Raw genomic sequence first — 25,561 nt, 5'->3', positions numbered from 1 at the left:
AGTTCTCCCTTCTCAGACATGCAGCAAATTCTGCTAGATGTGTGTTACCCCATTCTCCCCTGTGTGCCCCTTGGCCTGGCGCTCAAGGCCACTCCTACTCCTGAGCTCTGTCATCTCTTCTGCCCCATATCTCACTCTACCTCACATATGCCTGAGCTCTGACCACATTAACACCACAGTGTCCCCACACTTTCCAGCCTCCCTGTTATCTTCTGGTGTCCCACTGCCTGGCACGTCTGCTCCGTCTCCAAATCTGCCTCATCTTCCAGCGCCCCTTCCTCCACGTAGCCTTTCCTGATCCTCCTAGCTACAAGTGATCCCTCACTCCTCTGAATAAAGATAGCACGTCCTTGTCCCCTCCCTTGTGGTATTGATGCAAACACCTTGACCCCTGGTTACCTGAGTCCAGTTCTGTCCCGAGTGTCCATAGTCCATCTTCTTCCCACCCCCCGCAGCAGCCAGACCAGGAGTTACTTGAGGTCAGGGACTGATTTCTGATTTCTTTCTGTGGGCACAGGGCGTGGCACAGAGTGGGCACGTGCTAAAGGATTGAATAACTACATGGATGAAGGAGGACAGGCCTGGAGCTGGGGAATGAGTTCCGGTCCAGCTGGCCACTAGTGTCCTGTGTGACCTCGAGCAGGGCCTCTTCTCAGGGCCATGGCTTCCCTGTGGCCTGAAGTAGTTGGACTTGGCTGTGAGGAAATTCTGTTATGGTCAGAGGCCTGTTTGGCCCTGGGCCGAGGTGCTGGCCCTTGTGTGGGGATGATCTCTCTCATGGATGATGTTGCAGGGTGGCCCCCATTTCCCCTGGCCACACAATCTCATTATGAGCCCTTCAGGGATTTATATCTAAGACCCACCCTAAGCCCATCACTAACATATGGTGTCCTGGCAGACAGGCATGAATGGAGGTTGTAAAACATTGACTCATTCATTCATTCATTCACTCCTTCATTCAGCAAACTACACTCCAGCAGTGTAGTTTGGTTCTGGCTCTGTGGACCCAGCATTGAATCAGACCCAGGCCCAGCCCTGGTGGTGCTTCCAGTAAATAGTCAACAGTTTAATGAGGTGGGGCTGGGACAGAGGGCAGCACAGAGGCCCTGGGAGCCCAGAGAAGGGGCCTTACCCCTGCCTGATGGTCAGGGAAGGCTTCCTGGAGGAGGGGACCCTTTAACTGCATTTTAAAAGGGGAGTGAGGCTTTGCCACAGCAAGCAGGGAAGAGCAGGGTGCTCACAGGCAGCGGTTACCGTGGGGTGCAGGAGAGGCTTTCTGTGCTCAGCCCTGATGCTAGATGTAGCCTAATGATAAGAGGAGGTGGATGGGGAGAGATTATCTGTTCTTGTTTACATGATTAAAACCAGACAAATACTTCCTTTATCTGAAAGAATGAAAAGGCTTTGGGGAAAAATCCTTTTGGCAGCAAAGTGCAAGCATCTCCTTAGCTAATCTCTTGCTCCCCACCTGCCCCCATCCCCCATCCCCAGCCAAACAGTCATGAGAAAAATAGCTCCAGGGCTGACTTGCTCTGGTGGGCAGAGAGCCAGGGTCAAGGCAGGTGGGGAGTGGGGAGGAGCCAAGAGGAGAGAGACCCACAAGCCTCTCCATACAGTCTCGAGAGAGGAGAGTCTGGGCCGGGGCACTAACCCAAGACGGCCACAGGGTGGCACCTCTCAAGGAAAAATCTAACCATGGCCCCATTTTTTAGATGCAGATCCTGAGGCCTAAAAATGGAGGAGTGACTTGCTTGCCTGGGTCACATAGCCAATGGGCAGAACTGGGACCATGGACCCAGGTCACCAAGTCCCAGCCCAGGGCTCTAACTCACTCGCTCATTCACTCTCACTCATTAGTTCATTCAAAAGCCTGCAGTAACCACCTGCTTGGTGGCAGGACAGAGAGCTCATGCTGGGCACAAGGGGCCCACAGAGAAGTCAGATCTGCTCCTCTTCTCACATGTCCTCAGTCTGATGAGGAGCGACAGACAGTGACAGTGACAACCAGGGTCATGACAGAGGAGGCCGGGAGCTGTGGGACCCCCAGAATGGGCTCCTAAAAGATTTCACCCAAGAGGAGGCACTGAGCTTGGTCTTACCTGCTGGGTAGGATTTGGGCAAGTGAAAGGAGGTACTAAGAGGACACCAGATATGGAAAGGTCTAGAGGTGTGAACGGGCTCGGCTGATGACACTGGGCAAGGGGGAGAGAGCAGAGCAGAGAACAGAGAGGCTGGATGGAGCCTTGGGGACTGGATTAGTGGGGGGGATCCCCATGCCTGCACATTCCCTGGAACGCTGTGAGGGTGCTAGGCAGAGCCAGGAGGGGGCGAGAGTGGGTACACCTGAGTGCCTGGCCTGCCCACCCACAGACGCTGACCCCTATCGCTCTCCCAGCTTGATGTCCGGCCTCGCCTCCCTGGATGCCAAGACCTCCAGCCGCCTGGGCGTCCTCACTGTAGCGTACTACCTGTGGACCACCTTCATGGCAGTCATCGTGGGCATCGCCATGGTGTCCATCATCCACCCGGGCAGCGCGGCCCAGAAGGAGACGACGGAGCATAGTGGGAAGCCCATGATGAGCTCAGCAGACCCCCTGCTGGACCTCATTCGGTAACTCCTGCCGCCGGCACCCTGCTTGGGAACGCCATGCCTGGGCTGGGGCTGCTGACCTCACAGGCCCAGCCCCGCATGTCACCCAGGGGGGCAGAAGAGGGTGTGGGGATGAGGTGCCCAGGGTCTGCCCTTGATCACTGATGGTAACAAGGGGGGCAGCCACAGAGGCCACTCTCTGCCCCCTCAGCCCCCGTGCCTCCGGCTGGGCTCACACTGAACTGTCCACCCCCATCAAGATGGGATGAGTGGGGAGGGCACAGGGGACACAGGAAGGGCATTCCCGAAGAAGGCAACAGCTGTGCAAAGGTCCTGAGCTGGGAGGTAGTATTATGGGGAGAAGTTATGGCCCATTCAGTGTGACTGGAGCTTGAAATGTGAGCGGGGAGTGGACAGTCATTGCTGGAGAAGTCGGTTGGGGCCAGACCATGAAGAGCATTGGGAATCGGGCCCCAAGTTGCATTTTATCCTAAAGGCCCCCGGAAATGGGTTTTAAACCTGGCAGTAGCATGTTCAAACTCAGAAGGCTCCCTCTGTCTGCCAGAGTGCTGGTGGACCGGAGGTGGGGCGCATGGCAGGCGGGGAAGACGGGAGGCAGGGACTGGGCCAGGCTGGCAGCCATGGGCCTGGGGGAAGAGGGAAGACTGCAGGCTGCTCAGGAGGTAAAATCAGTCTGCAAGAGACGGTGAGAAGGGGGGAAGGGTGGAGGCGGTGGGAGTCTGATTGAAAGGGCGTGAAGGTCTCTGGCCTGGGCACCTGAGTGGACAGCAGCGTGGTCACAGGACCAGAGGACAGTGCTGGAGCAGGTGCGGACCTCCTGAGGGAGGCGTCAGCTGAGGGTTAGCTGGTGGATCTGAATCCTGTGGGGAAGTCTGAGCGGGAGATGGAGGTTGAGAGAGCAGCAGGTAGAGGTGTTAGGGAGGCCCTGATGGCAGAGGGGTCTCCCAGGACAGTGTGGGTGAGGACAGCAGGGCTGGGACAGAGCTCGGGAAGCACCACACTGGGAACAGTTTATTGGGCTCAATAGGCTGCCCCATTAAACGTGCTCTGGGGGCTCCTCTGGTCCCTCCCATTTTCTCACCAATTTCAGATATAAGAAACCCAGTCCAGTCTAACAGTAAAACTCCAGACTCATCCAGTTTAAAGCGAATCCTGTCCTAGCCTTTGCATCTGATTCAGACGTGGAAAGCTGGAATGGGAAGAAGGTCCTAGCAGGTTTTGCTCTCTTTCTTGCTGCACCTACTCCCCTGTTGCTAGCCCCGGGGGTGGCGCAGTGAAGAGGGGAGAGGGAGTGAGCTAGAAAGGTCCTCCTTTATGGTAGTGGGGAGAGCCGGGGTAGCTGCTCCCTGGTTGTTTTTCTTCAGCGGAGCTTTTGCGGGCTCTTTGGGGCCCCTCGTATCACTGGTGTCTCTCACCTGTTATTCCCTTGACTCAGGCGCTCCCTGCGCCATCTGGCTGCTCACAGTACCCTCCTCAGGCCTGACCTCTGGTCAGCTCCTCTGCTGGGGACACCTCCCCGCCCCCCGCCCTGGTGATCCTCTTAGGCAGTGTCCCTTCTGCAAGGTCCGCACTGGCCCGTGAAAAACACACACAATCCTTGCTGGAAACGCAGCCCTCTCCCAAGGCCTTTGGATGTGAGTCAGGCACCAGCCCCTACATACCTCAAATCTTAGGGGACACCGCCAAGGTCTCCTGGCTTAAAGTTAGGGAGAAGCACTCCTCTCGTCCTCAGCATACAATCTCTCTCTCTCCCTTTCCCTTTCTCTTGAAAAACCCTCACCCTCTGCATCAGTTAGCTGTTGCCGTGTGACAAAACATCTGAAGACCTAGTGCCTCAGGACAACAACCAGAAGTCTACGGGTCAGCTGGAAGTTTCTGCTGACTCGGACTGGGCTTAGCTGGGCTTGCTCATGTGTCTGCAGGCAGCTGGCTGCTCAACTGGGGAACAGCGTACTCCAGGGTGACCTTGCTGAGATAATCCACCTGGGCTCCACCTGGTGCCTCATCTGCCCGTAGACCAGCCTGTATTTATTTCATGGTGGTGAGAGGGTTCCAGGAGAGAGCTAGCATGTTCTTACGAGGAAGGTAGAAGAACAAGAGAGGCAAAGAGAAACATACAAGTATTTTTCCAAGTCTCTGCTTTTGTCAAGTCTGCTAACATCCTATTGGCCAAAGCAAGCCATGTGGACCACGCCCAGACTCAGGGTGGGAAGGGTTGGCAATGTGACAGGCAAAGGCATCCATGAATGAGGGCCTTCAGTGCAATCAAGCTACCACTCCCTCCATTTTCTCCATTCTCCAGGTTCTTTTTATCCTTTGAGACGTGTGGTGAACCAAAGATCACAAAAAATACCTGCAGTTTTGTTCCTGTTGTGTGGTTCTCACCCACAGGGTCAAGAGCCAGAGAGACCCAGGCAAGGTCTGTTGTATCTACACTTACTTGCCTGGTGATTTCATCTAGTACCATGGCGTCGTACACCTTCTGTACACTGATGCTGCTGAATTTTGTTTCCAGTGGAAACCTCTCACCGGCACTCCAGATTCTTACATACACTTGTCTAAAGGCATCTCGAAATTAGCACATCCAAAGCTAAACTCTGGATTTTCCCCATAGATCTGTCCTTTCCTCAGTCCTGCCCATCTTAGTCTGATGCCTCTCTTATTCTCTCATATCCTGCATCCAGTTTGTCAGCAAATTCTGTCAGCTCTACCTTCAAAATGATATCTTAAACCTTGCCCCTTCTGTCTCCCTCTGCCACTCCCACCATCGCACAGACCACCATCGCCTCTCACTCGAGGGTCCTGTATGGTCACCTGCTTTCTCTCTGTTTCCCTACAGTCTGTTCTCAGCACAACAGCCAGAGGGATCCTTTAAAAACCTGCCCGCAACCTGTCACAGGTCGACAAAATCCACAGTGCTCACTATGGCCTACAGGCCCGTCATGATCCCCCCACCATGCACAGGTTGGCCTCTGACCTTTGCTCCAACTCTCCCTCCCCTCATTCCAGCCTGCTGGCCTCTGTGCACGCCTCCAAACGTGCTTAGGGTCCCGTCTGGGAGCTTGGTCTTCCTCGCTGCCTCTGCCTGGATGGCCCTTCCCTCCCTCCATTGACACCGCTGCCGTGTCACCTCTTCAGAGGGGCCTCCCAGCCTCCGTCAGCCTCTCTCCTCATAGCTTGGATTACTACCTGACACTACCTATCTGTGTATTTCTTTTTCTGTCTCCCCCACTGGAATAAAATAGCTCTGGGAGGGCCAGTTAAAATCACCCCACTGTGGGCTTCCCTGGTGGCTCAGTGGTTGAGAGTCCGCCTGCCAATTCAGGGGACGCGGGTTCGTGCCCCGGTCCGGGAAGATCCCACATGCCGCGGAGCGGCTGGGCCCGTGAGCCGTGACCACTGAGCCTGCGCGTCCGGAGCCTGTGCTCCGCAACGAGAGAGGCCACGGCAGTGAGAGGCCCACGTACCGCAAAGAAAAAAAATTAAAAATCACCCCACTGCATTCCGGAGCCTAGAACAGCAACTGCACGGCAGAGGTGCTGAGTGTTTGCTGATTGCCTACGTGGGATGCAGGTGCATCGGTGAAGCCGCAGGGTTTTGAAGCTGCAGGAAGAAGCACCAGCACAGGGAGAGTGGCTGAGCACACGAGGCGCGAGGCCAGGTTGAGCCCCAGCCGCGCTGGAGGGCTGTGTCCAGCTGCTGGAGCAGGAGGAGAACCAGGAAAGCCGACAGCCTGGAAGCCAAGGGAGGAGGAATTTTGAGAAGCTTCATGTCTAAGATGCACTATTTCTAAGATTTGGTGACTATGATTCATCATTTCTTGGATCCTATGATTTGAAACAGCCTTTCCCTGTGGTGGAAGGATTGTTGGCGCTTGGGGAGCCCCGCCCTCCCCAATGGCCTCCCCTGCTTGGGGGGCTGAGGGCTCTGGACCCGACCCACATGTCAGAGTCAAATGTTCCAGGAGGAGTTCCTGCTCTCAGTTGCTTTTCACGTGGTGAAAATCTATCCTTCTGGTTTGAGGTTTTTCCCCCAGTCGCTCTCAACCCTGAGCAAGTTGTTTTGCAAAGCTGGGTGGTTGGGCATCACTGACACCATTTCTTAGTCAGAGAGCAGAGCTGCAGGGGAGATCACATGCTTCCTGCAGGGAAGCTCGTCTCACCTCTGTGTGGTCCGCTGTGTTGCTGCAGGCAGACCAGCCCCCTCCCGGGGCCTGTTTCCCCCGTCGGTTTCAAGATCCCTTCTAGCTCTGTGGTTCCGAAACACAAAGGCCTAGAGGCCAGTGAGGAGGCTTCTTGGGCACAAGCAGAAGGTTCTGGAGGTGGGTTGGTTCCGGGACGAGGTTGGAAGGACGGTGCAGAGCTCAACCTTGCAGACCTTGATCCCAGGTGAGGGGGTGGCTGTTCCACTCGAGAAGGGGGAGGCCGGAGGTGAGTTTGGGAAGGATGGATTGGAGCAGGGTAGCGTGGAGTGGGCAGGATGTGCCTGGAGGCATGGGACACCCTGGGAGCGGGTGCAGTCACTTTCGTTCCATTCAGCCCACTTTTACTAAGTAACTGCTCAGGGCAAAGACATTGTGCTGAGAGCCGGTGGGGAGGGAGAGGGGGGGAAATACAGGTCCCTGCATCCAGCTGACAACCATCTTAGGACAGACAGACCAGAAGAGTGCCCTGGACAGCTACTCCTCTGCGACCCTTTCTAGCTCTGACATTCTGAGAGGCCGTGCAGAAAATGAGGACACCAGCGACGAGGGTACCAGCGGCCCCCTCACCCTTGCTCTGGCCCAGAGCAGTTGCCTACCAACCAAGAACACAGGACCAGGGCAGGGAACTGGGAAATGGAGGCAGGTGTGCCTAAGGGAAAAGTCAGAAAGATGAGGGGTCCAACCGAACAGGGAAATAAGGCCCACTGCATCCTTCAGGGAGGGAAGATACGCGTCCGTCTCTCAAAGATGATCCAGAGGAACACAATAGGCCATGTCCCTGGATGACTCTCCAAGGCATGAGTTCATTTCCCAGGGCTCCAAGCGGGGGTTCCAGAAAACTGACGTCTGCTCACAGAGCAGCCTCACAGAACAAACCCAAGCGGAACACCAGTCAGAGCTGGGCCCCTTCTTTGTTTCCAATCTTTCAAAAACACCAGAGAGATTAAGTAATGACTTGGGTCTATTTATAGCTCCCAGTTACCCGCTCAGGGATTGGATGAAGCTCTTGGGAGCTGTGCTTGGAAAGGAATAATTCCCACCTTTGGAGCTTGGATTGGGGATGGGGGTGAGTTTGGAACCGTCACAGTGGGAACTTACAAATAGTAAGTGAGGTGGACCGTGGCCTTGCCCCAAGAGATGTGGGGGGGGTGGGGCCCAGGGCAGAGTGTGTGTATACTTGATGGGCTTGGCTGCCAATGTCTCCCAGGTACATTACGTCTGCATTTTACGTAACCACCACCGGGAACACAGGCCTCATGGGGCAGACAGGAAGGCTTCCCGTGGGTCTTCAAAGCCAAAAGAAAATGGTGCATATTTTTTCATTTAATAATCAAAGGTATACTTCTTTATTAAAAATCTGAGGGTAAGTTCATTGAGAATTAGTACGACCACATGTATTAGGAAATGCTTTCGGCTGCTACTTCACAGAAACCTGAAGCAGCAGAGGCTTAAGTAAGGTAAAGGCCTGCATTTTCTCCCAAATAAGCAGACCAGAGGTGGCAGCTCGTGGTCATCAGGAGCCCGTGCTCCCTCCACCTTGGTGCTTTGCTGGACTTACTAAGCACTTGGCTTTTATCATCAGTGTGTCTCATGGTTCAGTATGGTTGCTGAAGCTCCAGCTATTATGTCCATGTTCCAGGCAGAAAGAAAAGAGCTGGAGGAAAGGACCAAAGGGTCCTGGCTGCATGGGCATCTTTTAAAGCTTTTTCCAGGAAATGCCACCCAATGACTCCCACTTACATCGCATTGGCCACCCCTTTGGCAAGAGAGGCTGGGAAACAGGGCTTGATGGCAGAGCCTTTTGGTCTCTGTAACATGCCTGGGTTTCTGTTGGTGAGTAAGGAGAGAGCATGGAGACTGGGTAGACAACTAGTCATCCTTGCTGCAGCACATAATTTAAATTATTGTCATTTTAAAGGAAGCTGTAGAGAGATGTATGTATGAGGTATAAGTTCCATTCGGTTTCTTACATACGGCCTTTTGAATGCCCTTGGTTTCTGCTCATGCTAAAGCAGCCTTCCCTCTAACCACTTTGTCACTCGAACCTACTGGAAGTGTACCCAGGAGACATTTTCAAACTGTTACCACGTGATGCAGTGTGGGCCTCCTCCACTCTGGTCAGGAGCGCCCAGGGCCGGTGGGTCATGCGCTCCGGCAGGCTGTGTGCCTGGCGTGACTTTGGCTCTGTTTGCTGTCCAGAGCCCTGGCAGGCAGCTGTTATTCTGGTGGCAGAAATCTGCTTACCACTCATCAAAATACAGCCTCACGTGAGCTGCTGCGATCTCAGCTCCCGACCCTGCTTCTTCTCTCCCTTGTGACAAAGCTGAAATCAGTGGGGAAAGCCAAGACCATTCTCTACCAGTTTTCTGCCATGGTAGCTCATTCTAAGCCCTCTTTCTCCTGCCATATGCTAACCCTGAACCTGTATTTTAGCAACAGTGAAAAAAATGATAGTTTCTGCTTCCCAACAGTGGCTGCCAGGGTGTAAAGTTAAGAAAGAATGCACACTCATACTCATGTGTATAACTCCATGCATGTGTGAGCTGAGTCTCGCAAAAGGAGAGACTTGCCGAGAGCAAGAGTGAGCGGGACGGAGGGTCCAGGTGAGCACGGGGCGCATGGCCTGTTCAAGGAAGTGCCAGCACAGGAGCAAAACTCCTTGTTAGCATCTCTGGTTTAGGTTAGATTCCTAAAGCAGATTATAAAGGCAAAGACCCTCGCCGTGAACTGCAAATTGCTTTACACAAAGTTTGCTGCCAGAACCACGTGAGGGAGTCACCAAAACAGCCTCAGCAGTGGGTACTGTCATTTGAAAATTTCTTTAACAGTTTGATAGGTGAAAATGTCTTTTTCAGTGAAGCCGAACACTTTTTTTTTAATGAGGTTTTTTTTTTTGGGCTGCGTTGGGTCTTCGTTGCTGCGCGCGGGCTTTCTCTGGCAGCGGCGAGCGGGGGCTACTCTTCGTTGTGGTGCGCAGGTTTCTCATTGCGGTGGCTTCTCTTGTAGCGGAGCACGGGCTCTAGGCAGGCTCAGTAGCTGTGGCGCACAGGCTTAGTTGCTCCGCAGCATGTGGGATCTTCCCGGCCCAGGGCTCGAACCCGTGTCCCCTGCATCGGCAGGCGGATTCTTAACCACTGCGCCACCCCGAACATTTTTTAAAAGGTTTTTTGGCTACTTATGTTTTTTTTTTCTTCTGCAAAGTGAATAACCTGGTCAGGACGTTCCATCATTTTTCTATTGAGGTATTAATGTTTCTGTGGTCCATTTATGTATGCAGCAAATATTTACTGAGTGCCTGTTACGTGCCGGGCACTCTTCCAGGTGCTGGGGACACGGCGGAAAACAAAACAGAGATCCCTGCCCTCCAGAGAGCTGATGTTCCGGTGAGAAAAGACAGACAGTGAACATGGAAACAAGGTCAAGATTTGTAAAAACTCTTTAAAGATTTAGGATGATAATGCTTTGTTTTATAGTTTCCCCAGTTTGTCATTTGCTTTATTATTTTATTTGTATTTGTAATCTTAGAGAGCTTCTCAATTGTTTTAGCTTTTGATTTTGGCATAATTTTAGATTTATAGAAAAGTTGCACAGATGGTAAAGAGAGTTCCCAGCTGTGCCCGTCTTCCCCTGATGTTAGTGACTTACATCTAGCACACTTGTCAAAAGTAAGACATGAAATTAGTACACACTATTAACTAAATTGCTTCATTGGATTTCACCAGTTTTTTCACTAGTGTTCTTTTTCTCTATTCCAGAATCCAATGCAGGATACTAAGTTGCACTTAGGAAATTCTTAATTTTAATGAAGTAAAATCTATTGATTTTGTTCTTAGAATGTCCTTCCATATCCTGAGATCTGATAAAACTTAACCTGTGTTTCTTCTAGATTTTTATGGTTTCATTTTTTAAATTATTTATTTCTTTAAGCCATCTGGGATTTATTTTGGTGCAGTGTACATAAAGATCTAGTTTTTATTTTTCTGAATAGCTGGTTATGCAGTTCTCTAGAATGAGTCCTTCCTTTCTTCACTGATTTGTGAAGCAACTTCTATCAAATATGAAATTACCTAGATGTCCCAGGTTCTGTCTCTAGGCTACAGGTTCCATTACATTGATTTTTCGATTGACGGCTGTGTCAGTATCTCACCATTTTGACAGTTACATCTTTATAGTATGCTTTCATATCTGGTAGGACAAGACTTCCTCCTCCTTTAGCTTTATGAAAATTATATTAACGAGAATAATGATCCCATTTATGTGCCAGGTCCTGTGTTGGGAGCCACAGATAAGACATGAATGACCAAGTCCCACCTTCAAGGAAGCCAGTCTGTGGGGGAAGCAATCATGTGACTAGTGCCGTCCAGCAGCGTGCTGGAGCATAGTTGACCCACAGGGCAAGGGCTGTGGAGTCCACCTGGAGCAGTCATAGAAGGCTTGGCCTCTGCTTGATGGGAGTAGGAATCAGCCGGAGAAGTAGGCAGTGCATTTCGGGCAGAAGGAACAGTGGTCAAAGGCCTGGAGCTGGAGAAGTATGCAGCGTGTTTTGGGAACCTTATGCAGATGGTGTTGGAGCTTTAAGTCCTGGGATGGGGGTGGTGGGAAGAAGTAAGACTGCATAGGGAGGTGGGGCAGGATCATAGAAGCCCTTCACTGCCAAGGGAAGTGTTCAGATGACCCCAAGGGCTCTCCTATCCTGGAATTCTTCAATTACTGACTCTCTTCCCAGGAACATGTTCCCAGCCAACCTGGTGGAAGCCACATTCAAACAGGTGAGTGGGTCCCCGGACGATGGAGAGGTGGGCAGGCAGGGCCAGCCTGGGCCCGGCTAAGGAATGACAGGCTTGCCCAGCCAGTCTCCCTGTCCCTGGGGTTGGGACGCTAGGGAGAGGTGGTGGGAGGACCTGGATCCTTAGAGCCTCCTGTGGCCACACTCCTGCCCTGGGTTCCAACTTTTCACGAGGAAGAATTATGAGGGTGGAGGGAAGCCCCTGCTGAATGCCTGCTCTGCCCTCGTTTACACCCATGCTCGCACACACCATCCCCTTCAGTCCTCAAAACAACCCTGCCCTGGGGTAGGGCCAGCCCCTCTCCTGGACGAGGAATCTGAGGCTTAGGAGGGTTAAAGGATTTGCCCAAGGTTATGTCACTAGAAAATGGCAGAGCTAGTAGGTGAACCCAGACCTGTCTGCGTCTAAGCCTGTTTTCTCTTTCTTTTTAGAATAATCCTTTCCCCCTAATAAAAACAGTAATAACATTCACTGTAAAATATTAGGAAAATCCTAAAAAATATAAAGCAGAGGATAAAAATCACCTGTAGTTCCAGCACCTAGCAATAGCGATAGTAGAAGGTATGTTTCTAGTCTGTTTTCCTCTGCAGAAATGTTTTTAAAAATAAAATGAGGATCATAGGACATATATGGTGTGCATCTTGCTTTTTTCCCCCCTCTCCCGTTATATCATGGGTACTTTCCATGGTTATTAAATGTTTCTTAAAAATACAATATTTAGTGATGATGCAACTGTTTGGCTCTTATAAGGCTGGCTATAATTTATTTGCCCATTTCCCCTTTCAGTGGTTTTCCAAAACAAGAAATTATGGTAAACAACCTTTTACACCAATCTTTGTCTGCACTTCTAATAATTTCCCATTCTTTTCCTCTTCTAAAATGTCAGCCGGTTGGTTGACTCCGTCCAACGAACATTTCCTATCTTCTTCCCTGTGCTGGGGCCCTGTATTGGGCCTGGAGACACAGAGGAGGTGGCTGAGGGTTGTGGAAGAGGCTCCGAAATAAGGAGCTGTGAAACCCTGAGCTAATCACTGTATCTTTCCTAACCTCCTGGGTCTTCATCTGTGAAATGAGCCAGGTAGTGAAGGTCCCTGAATGCTAGGTTAGGGAGTTTAGATATTATTCCAACAGTGACGGGGAATTATTGAAGATGTGAGAGAGAAAGAGAGAATATTGCTCTACTTCACTTCCCTGCCTGGAATGCCCTTTATCTTTTGGCAAACTCCTACCCATCCTTCAAGGCCCAGCACAGAGTGTTCAACGTTGGGATGTTGATTACGATGGTGATGGTGGTGGTGGTGATAATAGCAGTAATGGTTACAGAAGGCTTACCATGTGCCACACCCTGCTGTCAACACTTTACATATATTGTCTCATTTAACCTAACGAGGTAGATTATTAAGACCCCATTTTACAGATGAGGGAACGGAAGCACAGATCCTGAGTGGTTCCCTTTTTCCCCCACTAGAAGACTTGCTTTATTGATACTGTGGTGTTGGGAGGATAGGAGCCCTTGTGTGGACTCCTAGTACCTGAGGAATGAGAGGAAAAGACTCAGGAATGCCCTGAGGGCTGAGGAGGAAAGGTAGGTGACTCTGTCACTCAACTCTTCCCAGCTGGGGCCTCATCTCATCAAGAAAGCTCGGGACAAGCTGAGCTTTTCAAATAGACAATCCAAGTTTCCATCAGTGGAAGGCAGGGCTGGCTGGCTGTTATGGATGGATAATGGATGGTTGAAAGGGAATAAACAGGTGAAAGGAGGATTATCCAAGTAGATTATCCAGGTAGGAGATGGATGGATGATTAGAGAGGGTCCCAGGTGGGTGTAATGAGGCATAGAAAGAAGAGGGAAGGCGGGATGGAGGGAGGTGTGGCTGGGTAGTGTATGGATGGATAAAGGAATCTCAGTTTTATTTTTGGTAAAATATTGATAATAATTGATAATAATCCCTGTCCTGCCTATGTCACAGGGTTATTGTCAATCAAATAGTTCATGAGTGGATACAAATGTGCTTCCAAGATGTTATTATTATTGTTGTTGTTGATATTAATAACAACACTTGGACTCATTCCGGGTTGGGATGTCGCCCAACAGTACCGCACCAAGACCACCCCCGTTGTAAAGTCCCCCAAGGTGGCACCGGAGGAGGCCCCTCCTCGGCGGATCCTCATCTATGGGGTCCAGGAGGAGAATGGCTCTCGTGTGCAGAACTTCGCCCTGGACCTGACCCCACCGCCCGAGGTCGTTTACAAGTCAGAGCCTGGCACCAGCGACGGCATGAACGTGCTGGGCATCGTCATCTTCTCTGCCACCATGGGTATGTGCTGCCCACCCACCCCGGTGTGCTGTGGAGCCTGCTCTCCTTGCATTTATCCCTCCCTGCATCCCTGCGTCCTGTAACCTGAATAGCCTGGAGTCTCCCCATCTTCCAGGTGGTTCCTTCCCTTCCTTTCCAAGGGAGTGGCTCATGTCCCCATTCCATTGGGGGGGCAGGAGGTATCCCCAGCTGGAGCTGATGTTCCTCACTCGGAATTCCCCATCCCTGGGTGCTGTTTGCCTCCAGGGGTGTCGGCCCTCCCTATGAGAAGAGCATGCCTCTAGCCCCGTCCCAGCGGCTATTTATTTAAAGCCCTCATTCCTCCCCTCAGCCCTCAACCACAGGGCCTTCTCTCTGCAGACCTGTCTGTGCCATTTCTTGGGGCCCCCTGACCATACCCTTCCCTTTGCTACCCTTCTCTGGGTCCCCAAGGCCCACCACAGGCTACTTACCAGGAAGCTGGTAATGCTTAACTTGCACAGGCCCCTTTTGGGGCCTGTACCTTTTTTCCTTTTTTTAATTTTGTATTCTTTTTCTTGAAGAGGTCCACAAACTGTGTAAGCTTCAGATCCCACAAAACCTCTGGATACGCCCCTGCCTGTGCGCCCATGGCCACCCCCACCAATGTATGCATACAACCTTCTCCCTTCTTTGGAGCCTAGGAAGTCCTAACCCCTCCACAGCAATCTAGCTTGTCCTCGTCCTTTTAGGCCAGCCCAGGGGTCATCACGAGTCTCACTATAAAATCACATCAGCCCCCCGTCGCGCCAGCCCCAGACCTGGGAGGGCCTCTCTGGCTTCCGACTCCTCTGCAGGGCTTTCTTCTCAGTGGAAGGCCTCCCCATCCTCCTGGATTCTCAGCCAAGGAACCTGGGGGTCACTTGCTACCCCGCCTTCTGCCTCAGCCCACACCCAAATCCAGTCAGGCCTGCCTCTGAAATCTCTCTCCAGTCTGTGCATTTACCTTCGGCGCACTGCCCCAGCCAAGGCCGTCGTCATCTCTTACCTGGTTTCTGCAAATGCCGCCTCAAGAGTTCCGTGTCCCGGTGTGTCCTCCTCACGGGGTCACTGAGTCTCCACGTAAAGCCTCCACTGGCTCCACTGTACTCCAAGAGGGGTCCAAACACCGCGCGCGGCCCGCAGAGCCTGCAAGCTCCGGCCACGCTGCCCCCTCTCGTCCTGCTCACTTCCCCCCCGCGCCGCGCTGCCCGCCAGTTCCCGGAAGGCGCCTCCCGGGCCCTTCCCACCTCCCTCAGCCTGGCTGTTGCTGCCCCTCCCTCTCCCCTGCACCTTTCTCATCCTTGAGGGGCCTCTGCATAAGCATCCCGTCCCGGGGAAAGTCTACCTGGCCCCCCAGTCAGGTGCCCTGTGTTACTCACATGTTTGACCCAGTGCAGTTATGTAATTGTTTGTGTGACTGTTTAACGGCTGCACGGCAGCTGTGTACGCTCCATGCAGGCGGAGACAGGGCTTGTTCTCCATTTAGCCCCATAACCTCCACGGGACTGGCTGGAACAGGTACTCAGTAAAATCTTCCAGAGAGGGCTTCCCCGGTGGCGCAGTGGTTGAGAGTCCGCCTGCCGATGCAGGGGACACGAACCCCAGTCCGGGAAGATCCCACGTGCCGCGGAGCGGCTGGGCCCGTGAGCCATGGCCGCTGAGCCTGCGCGTCCGGAGCCTGTGCTCCGCAACGGAAGAGGCCACAACAGTGAGAGACCCGAGTACCGCAAAAAAAATAATAATAATAATAATCTTCCAGAGAGACGGGTAGATGGATGGATGGATGGATGAATGATAAGGGGTAATGGAGCACTTATTGTCGTGGTCAAAAGGCCAGGCAGGGGCTTCCCTGGTGGCGCAGTGGTTGGGAGTCCGCCTGCCGATGCAGGGGACGCGGGTTCGTGCCCCGGTCTGAGAGGATCCCGCATGCCGCGGAGCGGCTGGGCCCGTGAGCCATGGCCGCTGAGCCTGCGCGTCCGGAGCCTGTCCTCCGCAACGGGAGAGGCCACAACAGTGAGAGGCCCCGCGTAACGCATAAAAAAAAAAAAAAAAAAAAAAAAAAAAAAAAAAAGGCCAGGCAGGCACACAGAGGGGCCAGGACCTCAGAGACCCGAGTGTGTGAGGAGACAGTGTTTGGAAGCATCCTCAGTCTATCTGATAATCTGTCCCCAAGCCTGGACTTTCTTCCTCCTCCCAGCCATCGCCTCTCTCTTAGGGGTGGGAACGCACTGAAAGGACATCTATTGGCAGAGCTAAAGAAACCTTTGAGACCCTTCAACTCACTGTTTGCTGAGCGCTGAGCACATGCAACTGTCCACGTGTCAGGGTGTATTTGTTGTGTGTGCCCAGCTCTAGCTGCACCCACGTCTGTGTGCCCACATCTGAGCGTGAGCGAGCACACTTGCGCGGCTGCTCCCCTCACCGCAACCTCCTTCCCCGTTTCCTCCCTGGTGCTAAGGTGTCATTGGCCCTGCCTGTCGGAGGAAGCCCCCTGCCACCCCCTGCGTCCCATGCACACTACCACCCAGCCAGCCGGAGCCCATGGATGCCCCAGAGAGCCTGATGAGGAACAGGAATAGCCGAGAAGGGACAGAGCCAGCAGAAAACCTGGCTCTGAGCTCAGTCAGGCTTCCGTGGGCCAGATGCACAGGGCTGGGCCCAGTGTCATCCGCATGTCTGGCCTCTCCTACCCACCCCGGCAGGGCGCCACCGCTCCGCATCGCCCGTGGTAGCTGCTCACCAGACAGCGTGGGTTCGGCTTCATGGGCAGGGAAAGAGCTCTTCTCTGGAGTCCCACAGACCAGGGTTCAAATCCTGCCCCTCCCCAGCTGAGTCAGTGGATGAGCCTCTCGGACACAGTGACAGTAAGCTCCATGAGGGCAGTCACAGGGTGTGATTTGCTCTCCATTTTTGTGTCACCAGAGGGAGAGCAGTCACTTGTCACTGTTCCAGGAGTGGCCTCACCATGCTCACCTGCATGAGCTCCCCCCACAGAATAGCACACACGTGAAAGCTTCCTGAGTGAAGGAGAGCCCAGAACCCCAAGGGGAGGGTAACAGGGGCTCCGGAAGAGGCTTTATCATTCATTCATTTGTTCATTCGCACATTCATTCATCCATCTAATGATGAGTTGCCTTCATGGGGTTAACCTTCTACTGGAGAAGACAGAAAAAATCACCAGACGACTGTTGTAATAAGTGATATGAAGGGATCAGACAGAAGTGAAATAGAGGGGAGTAGGTGGGGAGTCTGCCAGGGCAGTGGGAGCGGGTGTCCAGCCAGGCCAGAGCTTCAGGCGTCGGGTACCGTGCGGGCAAAGGCCCCACCACAGTCAAGAGCTTGATGTAGTCTAGAAACGTGAAGAAGGCCGCAACGCAGGAGCACAGCGAGGAAGGGAGAGCAGGGCCTGACAGAGGCGGGAGTTGTAAACGGGGTCAGATCAACTGGGGCCTGAAGCGGGGGGTGTGGGAGTGTTGGTTATGCTGTGTGTACAGGGAAGCCAGTCGGGGGTGTTGGCAGGGAGCATTTTTGTCTTTAGAACATGGCACTTGCTGCTGGGTAGAGCGGGGTGACAGAGGAGGAAGAGATGAGAGCCCTGTGGGGAGGTCACAGCCTGCTCCAGCGGGGAGGAGAGGGGAGGTGCGAGGGAAGCGCTGGGGCGTCAGAGGCCGCTGGGCAGTCGGCTAAGCGCCGAGATCTGCGTGGCCCTGTGGTCTGTCCCCTGCCTGGCCACCAGCGTGTGTTGGCACACGTAGGCGCCATGCACACCTGCCGCCGTCTGCGGCGTCTGTGATATGCTGTGTCCCTGCCCCCCGCAGGCGTCATGCTGGGCCGTATGGGTGACAGCGGGGCCCCCCTGGTCAGCTTCTGCCAGTGCCTCAATGAGTCCGTCATGAAGATCGTGGCAGTGGCTGTGTGGTAAGCCTCATCGTGGGGGTGCGGGGGGCTTCTCTTCTACCCACTCCACCCCCTTCCAGTTCTGCCCTGGGCAGCTGGAGGGACACCGTGGTCCCGTAGGAGGGAGCAGAAAGCTGCCGGGGAGGCTGCATTCCCCTGGATCCCCCCAGCCCTGACTAGGCCGGGATCCAGCCCTGGGCCTGCCACTTCTGGCCCCATCAGGCCCACTGGCGGCAAGCTAAGAGCTAATAAACCTGGCCCTGTGCTCTTGGCCTCAGTTTCCCCATCCCCATCAGCTCAGTTTTTGGAGAAAGGAAACACTGGAAGTGACAACCAGCTGCCCCTTCTTGGTTCAGAGTTCAGACCTTAGGAATCTTCTAATTTAACCTTGCACAGTCAGATGGGGAAATGCAAAGGCCTGCCGAGGTCACCCCCAGAGGCTGTGGTATTGCTGGGCTGAAACGTGGGCTTGCAGAGGGCAGGGGAGCTCCTCAAAGGCCTGGACGGAGGAAGGCAGAGCGGCAGGAGGCTGTGCCTCGCTGGGCTGGTTGAGATGGCATTCCTTTCACCACGGGCCAGGCACCTGGGCACACCGTCTCATTCTGTCCTCACAGGGGCCCCGGGAGGCATAGAAGGGTGAGGCTAGGCAGTGATGCAGTGCCAGGGCCTCCCAGGACTTTTGTGTGCCCGGCACTGAGCCGGCTGCCCCGCCCACCCCAGGTACTTCCCCTTTGGCATCGTGTTCCTCATCGCTGGCAAGATCCTGGAGATGGACAACCCCACGACCGTGGGAAAGAAGCTGGGCTTCTACGCTGTCACCGTGGTGTGCGGGCTGGTGGTGCACGGCCTCTTCATCCTGCCCCTGCTCTACTTCTTCATCACCAAAAAGAACCCCATCGTCTTCATCCGCGGCATTCTCCAGGCCCTGCTCATTGCGCTGGCCACCTCCTCCAGGTAGCCCTGGGCAACGGGCAGGATGGGGGAGGAGACCATGGCTGAATGCTGTCCTTCTGTCCAGCCATCATTTGTCCGTAGCCATAGAACCACGGAAAGCGTCAGCGTGACCTGCTTCGCAAACTTGGGAGACGCTCCGGTAACAAGACGCATTCTTAAAATGTAATGCTTGAGGCACTACCTGCCCAAATGGCAGAAAGCCCTCCCCCACCTGCCCACATACCCCGGGTTCACTCAGTCCACATGGGGCTCAGCTTCCACGCAACAGGGGCAGGGAGAGCTGGAGAGTGCTGAGTCTGCAATCGCTATCGCTGCTGCCTTGCGCTGCCACGTGGTGCTTCTGTGGAAGTCAGACCCTGTGCTGTTTAGGGACCTTGCCTGTCTGCTGTCACTGGGACAGCCTGGCAAGTTGCCCCGTCACAACCTTGGCGGTGTCCCCGGACAGTGGGAACTTGCCTCATGGTTCCATCACCCACTAGCTGTGTGGCTGTAGGCCGGTCACCTGACCTTCCTGGTGACCTCCCTGTCAGTTTCCTCGGATACAGACTGAGGATCATCGTAGCCTCTGCCACATAGGGTTACTGTGGGATTAATGGAGATAACCCACTAAGGCCGGTCTGGGCTTGATGAAGCAGCACCTGTCCTCAAAGATCCCAGGCCAAAGCGCGTGCAGGAGACCCAGGGAGGCAGTGTCATGCAAACTTGGCTATTGAGCAAGGGGTGCGGTGGGGGAAAGGAGGTGGTCACTTACTGGGCATCTAACCCTGTGAAGAAAGGGTGGTTTTCCCCACAGCAAATGTCCAAGCTCCGCATGGAAGAAGTCACCCGAACTTGAGCCCATGTCTCTGGCACCAAAGGCCTGGCTCTTCCCTGCATCCCTTACTGCCTTCTCTTCCCTGGGCCTCAGCTTCCCAATCTGTAAACGGGAATGAGGGCCACCACAGACCTCCTTCCCTGGCAGCCACATGGCCCACCCTTGGCAGCAGAAGCACCTCATACAGGACTCAGGAGGAGCAGAAGCCCAGTGAGGAGAAGCCCTAGAAGCCTTCTCCAGGAACCCTCACCCAGGGCCGAGGGAGGAGGTGAGAGGGAAAGACGAAGCCCCAAGCAGCTGCTGGCCCCCGTGACAGAGCCAGCAGCCCTTGCCATTTCCTGTTGGCAGGAACCACGGCCTCGGGCCCAGCATGCCTGGGGCCCATGAGGGGCTCTGGCAGGTGCCAGTGAGCTTCCCAGGCAATGGCCTGTGGTAGAGGAAGGGCTCTGGGGCCACGCTAACCTGAGTTTCAGTCCCAACACTGCCACTGGGAGCTCAGTAACAACACAGCTGCACCGTGAGCAGTGGCTACCACTGGTTGAGCGCCTACAGTATGCAGACGCTCTCCTGAGGGCCCACTCGTTAATCCTAATAGCTCTGTAATGTATGGACTGCTTGGGACAAGGAAACTACGGCACATGCAGGTTAAGGAGGTGCCAGGGCCACTGGGCTAGTGGGAGGCCGGAATCTGAAGCCAGCGGTCCCGCCAGAGCCCTGCTTTTGACTGACCTCTTCATCCGCACTTGGCATAGTCGTGTGACACAGGGTCAGCCCCTCCTCCCCTCTGGGCTTCAGTTTTGTCACCTGTAAAAGGGACTTAAAACCCCTCCCTCCCAGGAAGCCATGAGGATGTATAAAGCACAGTGCCCGGCGCATAGTAGGAGCTCGGCTGGTGGTAACTCCCTTCCTGACCCGTGTTTATGGGGGTCTCTGAGGCCCTGGGCCTGGGCAAGCCTGGCCATGTGGCCATTTTCAAAGCCCCTTCAGCCTGTTCTCCCCCTACCCCAGATGGGCCAACTGCCTGGCGTGGGGGGGGGCGGGGAGAGCTTCCGTCACCGGTCAGCGGACAACCTGGGGGCCCTGCCCATCCTGGAGGAGGGTGATGAGCAGACGCTGACCCCTCTGCCCACAGCTCAGCCACACTGCCAATCACCTTCAAGTGCCTGCTGGAGAACAACCACATCGACCGGCGCATTGCCCGTTTCGTGCTGCCCGTGGGCGCCACCATTAACATGGACGGCACCGCACTCTACGAGGCTGTGGCCGCCATCTTCATTGCCCAGGTCAACAACTATGATCTGGACTTCGGCCAGGTCATCACCATCAGGTGCACTCCCGACACCCTGCACCCAGTGTGGATTGGGGCGGGGGGTACTCTGGAACGGCCTTCAGGAGTCTTGAGCTCCCAGATCTCATGGAGTCTCTGAGGCCCAGAGAGGGCAAGGGGCTTATTCCAGGCCACACAGCAAGCCAGTGCTGGGGCTGAAACGTGACCTGGCCTCGTGACTCAGGGCACCAGGCTCCTTCCCCAGCACTGCCCTGCAGAGGGGGAGCTCTGAGCAGGCTGGGAAGCTTGGGGCCAGAGGAGGGCCTGCAGTCTGGACATGCAGAGCAGGGGAGGGTGATGCAGGCAGGCACAGGGTAAGCAGAGGCCAGGGGCAGGATTGAGGGATGGTGGAAGAGTTGCTGGTGTGGCTAGAGCTGAGGGAAGGGTGCTAGGGTGAGGGGCAGAGGCCAAGGGGAAAGCCTCACATGCCACCCCGAGGGCACAAGTCTGACCCTGGGGACCCAGTCCTAGAGGGAGGCTGGGCAGAGCTGTGCCAGTGGACAATCAGAATCTGTGGGCAGCTTGCTGGAAACCTACAGAGACAGTGGCTCCAGACACAGGGTTTTCCACAAACTTCTCAGGAGGTTCTGCTGAGGCCAGGGATGGGGGCCTCTGGGACCACAGGACCTTAAGCAGAGACATGCCTCCCACCCAGGGAACTCCCTGATGTGGCATTCCTAACAATTCCTGCTCCACACGCTGTCCCCAGAGGCCCTGGGAGTTTGGCCTCCTCCTTGGGTCCAGGGCCCAGCAATGCTCCCTGCCCCTCCTGCAGCATCACAGCCACCGCAGCCAGCATCGGGGCAGCTGGCATCCCCCAGGCCGGGCTCGTCACCATGGTTATCGTGCTCACCTCCGTGGGACTTCCCACTGATGACATCACCCTCATCATCGCTGTCGACTGGGCTCTGTAAGTGGGGTTCGCCCCACCCACCCCTATCCCTTGGGTGGTAGGCACTCGGGGTGGGCTGGGGAAATGCCGTGGTTTGGCACAGCGGGTACTCGCTGACACCAGCCCAGCTGCATTCTTTGCGGGGCCCAGTTTTCAAAAATGAAAATGTGGGGTCCCTTGTTCGAAAGTTATAAAGAATTTCAAGAGGGTGGGAGCAGAGCATTAGCCCAAGTCCGGGCCCTTCTGCACACTGGCCCTGAGCCACTGCACAGTCACGTATGCCTACAAAGCCGGCCCTGCACCACCCACTTTAGCATCACCAGGGGGTGGTGGGCTGGGAGGACCAGGAAGGCGCCCATCCTGTGGGTGCTGCTGGGGTGAGCACTGTCCTCTTCCAGCTCCCCTTACGGCAGAGGGCCTGCCGCTCACTGCCCGCCTTGGCCCACCAGGGACCGTTTCCGCACCATGATTAACGTGCTGGGTGATGCACTGGCCGCCGGGATCATGGCTCATGTCTGCCGGAAGGACTTCACTCAGGACACGGGCACTGAGGTGAGAACGGTGCCTCCCTCCCAGCCGGGCTGCCCAAAGACCCGGGGGTGGAGCCAGGTGGGGTGGGCAAGGCAGCACATCGGCCACCCACCAGCTGGGCAGCCCTCGCCTGATCCCGCCATGCCTTGTTCTCATCGTGGGCACCCGGTGACAGATTCCTCTAACGGCAAGTTGCTGAGCACCCACTGTGGCCAGCGCTGATCCAGACACAGGAACAGCAGTGGTGAACACAGTCAGTGCCCTCAGGGAGCAGCGCCCACAGCAATGCCCGCGTTCACGCGTCTGCTGGGGCTTCATCAGTAACCACGTGTAGCAGGCTGCCCCACTCCATGGGGAGGACGCTGAGGCCAGGCAGGGGAGCCGCCCATTCCCGCACTGGACCCCGTGGGCCAGGTGCCCTCCTCTACTAAGACAGTCCCAGGAGAAGGCAGGAACTGGAGCCCGGAGAGTCCCTGTGACCTATCAAGATCCCCCAGCACGTCTGTAGGAAACCCAGTCGGGTTGTCCCCAGCCCTTTGCTCCTTCAGTCCTCCCTACTGCCTAACCCCAGTCTCACCTGCTGCTGCCAAGACCTGTTTCCCCTCTCCAGAAACTGCCACCCTGCGAGACCAGCCCAGTGAGCCTCCAGGAGATCGTGGCGACCCAGCAGAATGGCTGTGTGAAGAGCGTGGCTGAGGCCTCAGAGCTGACCCTGGGCCCCACCTGTCCCCACCACGTCCCCATCCAGGTAGAGCAGGATGAGGAGCCGGCTGCCGCCAGCCTGGACCACTGCACCATTGAGATCAGTGAGCTTGAGACCAACGTCTGAGCCTGCGGAGCTGTAGGGGCTAGGGGAGCCCTCCGTGATCAGGGGCCGAGGGCAGAATCTCAACTCACGACTTTCCTGAGCACAGGACCAGGCTCACACTACCTTCCCCCCACCTTGAGAGTCCGGAATGAGATCCACTTGATGGAAAGTGGAGTCTCAGAAAGGGGAAAGACTGCATGTGGGAGCCCCGGCTGGAGAGTTACAGGCAGGCGTAGCCCAAGCCCCGACTGCAACATTTGCATCGTGTTGACCTGTGAGGGCGGCAGGCAGGGGTACGGTCCCCACTTTCTGGAACACAGAGTTGAGGCTCTGAGAGCTGAAAACAGTTGCCCCAGGTCTCAGAGCAAATAATGTCAGGGCCAGGACTCTAGTTCAAGGCTTTCAAGCCTCGGCCCCTCCCTCCCTCCCGGAGGATAGGGTTGCCTGCAAGGCCAGATGCCAAGAGAGAGGCTCCACCCCTTCCCAGGAGCCCCAAAGCCACCACTGCTTTCAATTTATGAAGACATAGCAATGTCCTGGTTCTGCCCCAGCTGTGTCCCAGCCCAGGCCAGCCCCCACCCTGCCCCGTAACACGTGGCCTCAAACAAACTGCTCTCCCCAAGGATGGGCCCAGCCTAAGGCCAAGACCGCTGCCTTCCATGTGCCACATGACCTGTGTGTATGGGGGCCCATCCTGTCTCCTGTCCTACCAGTTCTCTCTCACAAAGATAGAGGATGTGGAGACGAGGATGTCTTCATCAGAGCCACAGGGCCCTTAGAAACACCAGGGCTAGCCTCCCACTGAACAGGTGGGCTGGCCGGGACTGGGGAGGAAGACTCACCTGGGATGCTTTAGTCAAGCTACCCATGTGGCCCTGGGGTCAGCGCTCCCCCAAAGCCCGTGTGATGAAGTGGAGTTAGATTTTCTATTCCCTTCTGTGTGTGCAAATTCAGTGATGACTAAATAAAGGTATTTTCTTTTTCAATCTTGTGGGCCTAGCGACCATACTCTGGCCAGCATTTCTTTATTGGGCTAATACAGGCAGAGAGCAGACTGGCCTGTCTGGGCAGCCAGAGGACAGACAGGGCTGTCCAGGAAGCTAGAATGTCAACAGCCTTGTCCGTGTAGCTGAAGTGTAGACAGCTCTGCCTGGGCTGTCAGCGTGTGGACAGGCCTGCCTGGGCCGCCAGCGTGCAAATGAGCCCATCCTGGTGGCTGGAGTGGGGACCGTCACATGCAGGAGGTAGAGTGCAAACCAGGCTGCCCAGGGGCCTGTCTGGACAGCCACAGTGTGGACAGACCACTCTGCCCGCAGCCTGGGCTCTGCTCTGCAGGCAGGGCCCTGAGGCCGGTCCTCACAAAAGAAACACATTTCCTCAGCCAGCCTGGCTCCTTTCAGTGAATGCTTTGCTTTAAGGAGGGGATGTGCCCAAGAAGTTTCCGGACTCTCCCTTTGTCGTTCTCCTCAGTCCCGTGGTGCCTACAGGAGGCTCTCAGGGGACACAGAAGAGCCCTGGCCACACAGCCTGCTCTGGACGTACTCTGGGGAGAAGATGCAGCCCCAGGGTCTTGCACTGGAGACACTGAAGCTGGGGGAGGGGAGGGGCCTTCCAGGGTCACTCCGAGAATCAGGAGGGTACCTGCCTCCCAGCCCCCCACTCCTGAACTACTTCCATCCTCCTCCCAGGGCCATAGTCTGAGGAGCCCAGGAAGGGCCCCCGGCTCCCCCTCCCACTGCAGGGCTGAGGGCTGTAGTATCCACCATGGGAGCATCTTTCCTTCCATAAGGCCCAGTCACCTAGGAGAGGTCAGATGTCAAGCTATCCTAACTCCCCCCATGGTGGGGCCTGGCTTATCGGCCCCTTCCCTGTGTCACATCTCTAAGGCCCTGCGAGCAATGGTATCGGCTCCACACAAGGCAGGAACCTGCTCTTTACTGGGCTTGACAGGAGCATACTTACACACCTGCAGTAGTGAGGGGCCACTACTTGCTGGGCATCTCATCCACTGTGGGGCAGCTCTGCCCGTCAGGGGTTCTTCTTTGCTCTAAGCCGGGTACTGCCTTCTGATCCAGCTCTGGCCCTGCTGGCGGTGGTGGTGCACTGGGCATGTCTGCAGCCTCTTCCCTGGGCAGGTCTGCAGAGACCAGAGCCCCAGCTCCCAGGCCTGCCTCCAGCCCCTTTCCCACTCCAGCATCCTCTATGGGACAGAGCCATCGGGAATGCCCACTCAGTGCACAGGAGCCCTGCGCAATCTGAAGCCGGCAAGCCCTTTGCTTGGATGCTCAGACCCTGGGAGTGCAGAGTGAGCTCACGGCCGAATGTGGTGGTCCCAACCTGCTGACCCCCACCCCGCTGAGGCGCGGCACCTGCCTCCAGGCCGCCTTACCTGCCACTAAGCCCCGCATCCCTGGACCT

The 25,561-nt window shown here is 55.3% G+C and overlaps 1 protein-coding gene across 3 annotated transcripts in view; it reads left to right on the top strand.

Moving 5' to 3' along the window:
• SLC1A7 (solute carrier family 1 member 7) overlaps window positions 1-23,592 on the top strand; it is a 47,078-nt gene extending 23,486 nt beyond the window's left edge. The window contains exons 3-11 of one of the 3 annotated variants that reach the window (XR_004351117.1): window positions 2,396-2,611; window positions 11,542-11,584; window positions 13,698-13,920; window positions 17,739-17,838; window positions 18,538-18,771; window positions 20,746-20,912; window positions 21,688-21,822; window positions 22,254-22,356; window positions 22,946-23,592. Coding sequence is in view for 2 of the 3 variants with exons in the window: in XM_032640448.1 (XP_032496339.1) it covers window positions 2,396-2,611; window positions 11,542-11,584; window positions 13,698-13,920; window positions 17,739-17,838; window positions 18,538-18,771; window positions 20,718-20,912; window positions 21,688-21,822; window positions 22,254-22,356; window positions 22,946-23,164 (1,468 nt within the window). In the remaining variant the exon portion in view is untranslated. Of the gene's footprint in view, window positions 1-2,395; window positions 2,612-11,541; window positions 11,585-13,697; window positions 13,921-17,738; window positions 17,839-18,537; window positions 18,772-20,717; window positions 20,913-21,687; window positions 21,823-22,253; window positions 22,357-22,926 lie in introns of all 3 variants that reach the window. The other 2 variants (XM_032640448.1, XM_032640462.1) reach the window with 2 other exon arrangements.
• The last annotated feature ends 1,969 nt before the right edge of the window (window positions 23,593-25,561 follow it).

The sequence above is a fragment of the Phocoena sinus genome, chromosome 1, assembly GCF_008692025.1.
Source record: "Phocoena sinus isolate mPhoSin1 chromosome 1, mPhoSin1.pri, whole genome shotgun sequence".
Classification (NCBI taxonomy): domain Eukaryota; kingdom Metazoa; phylum Chordata; class Mammalia; order Artiodactyla; family Phocoenidae; genus Phocoena; species Phocoena sinus.
This window is presented reverse-complemented; position numbering and strand designations above follow the sequence as displayed.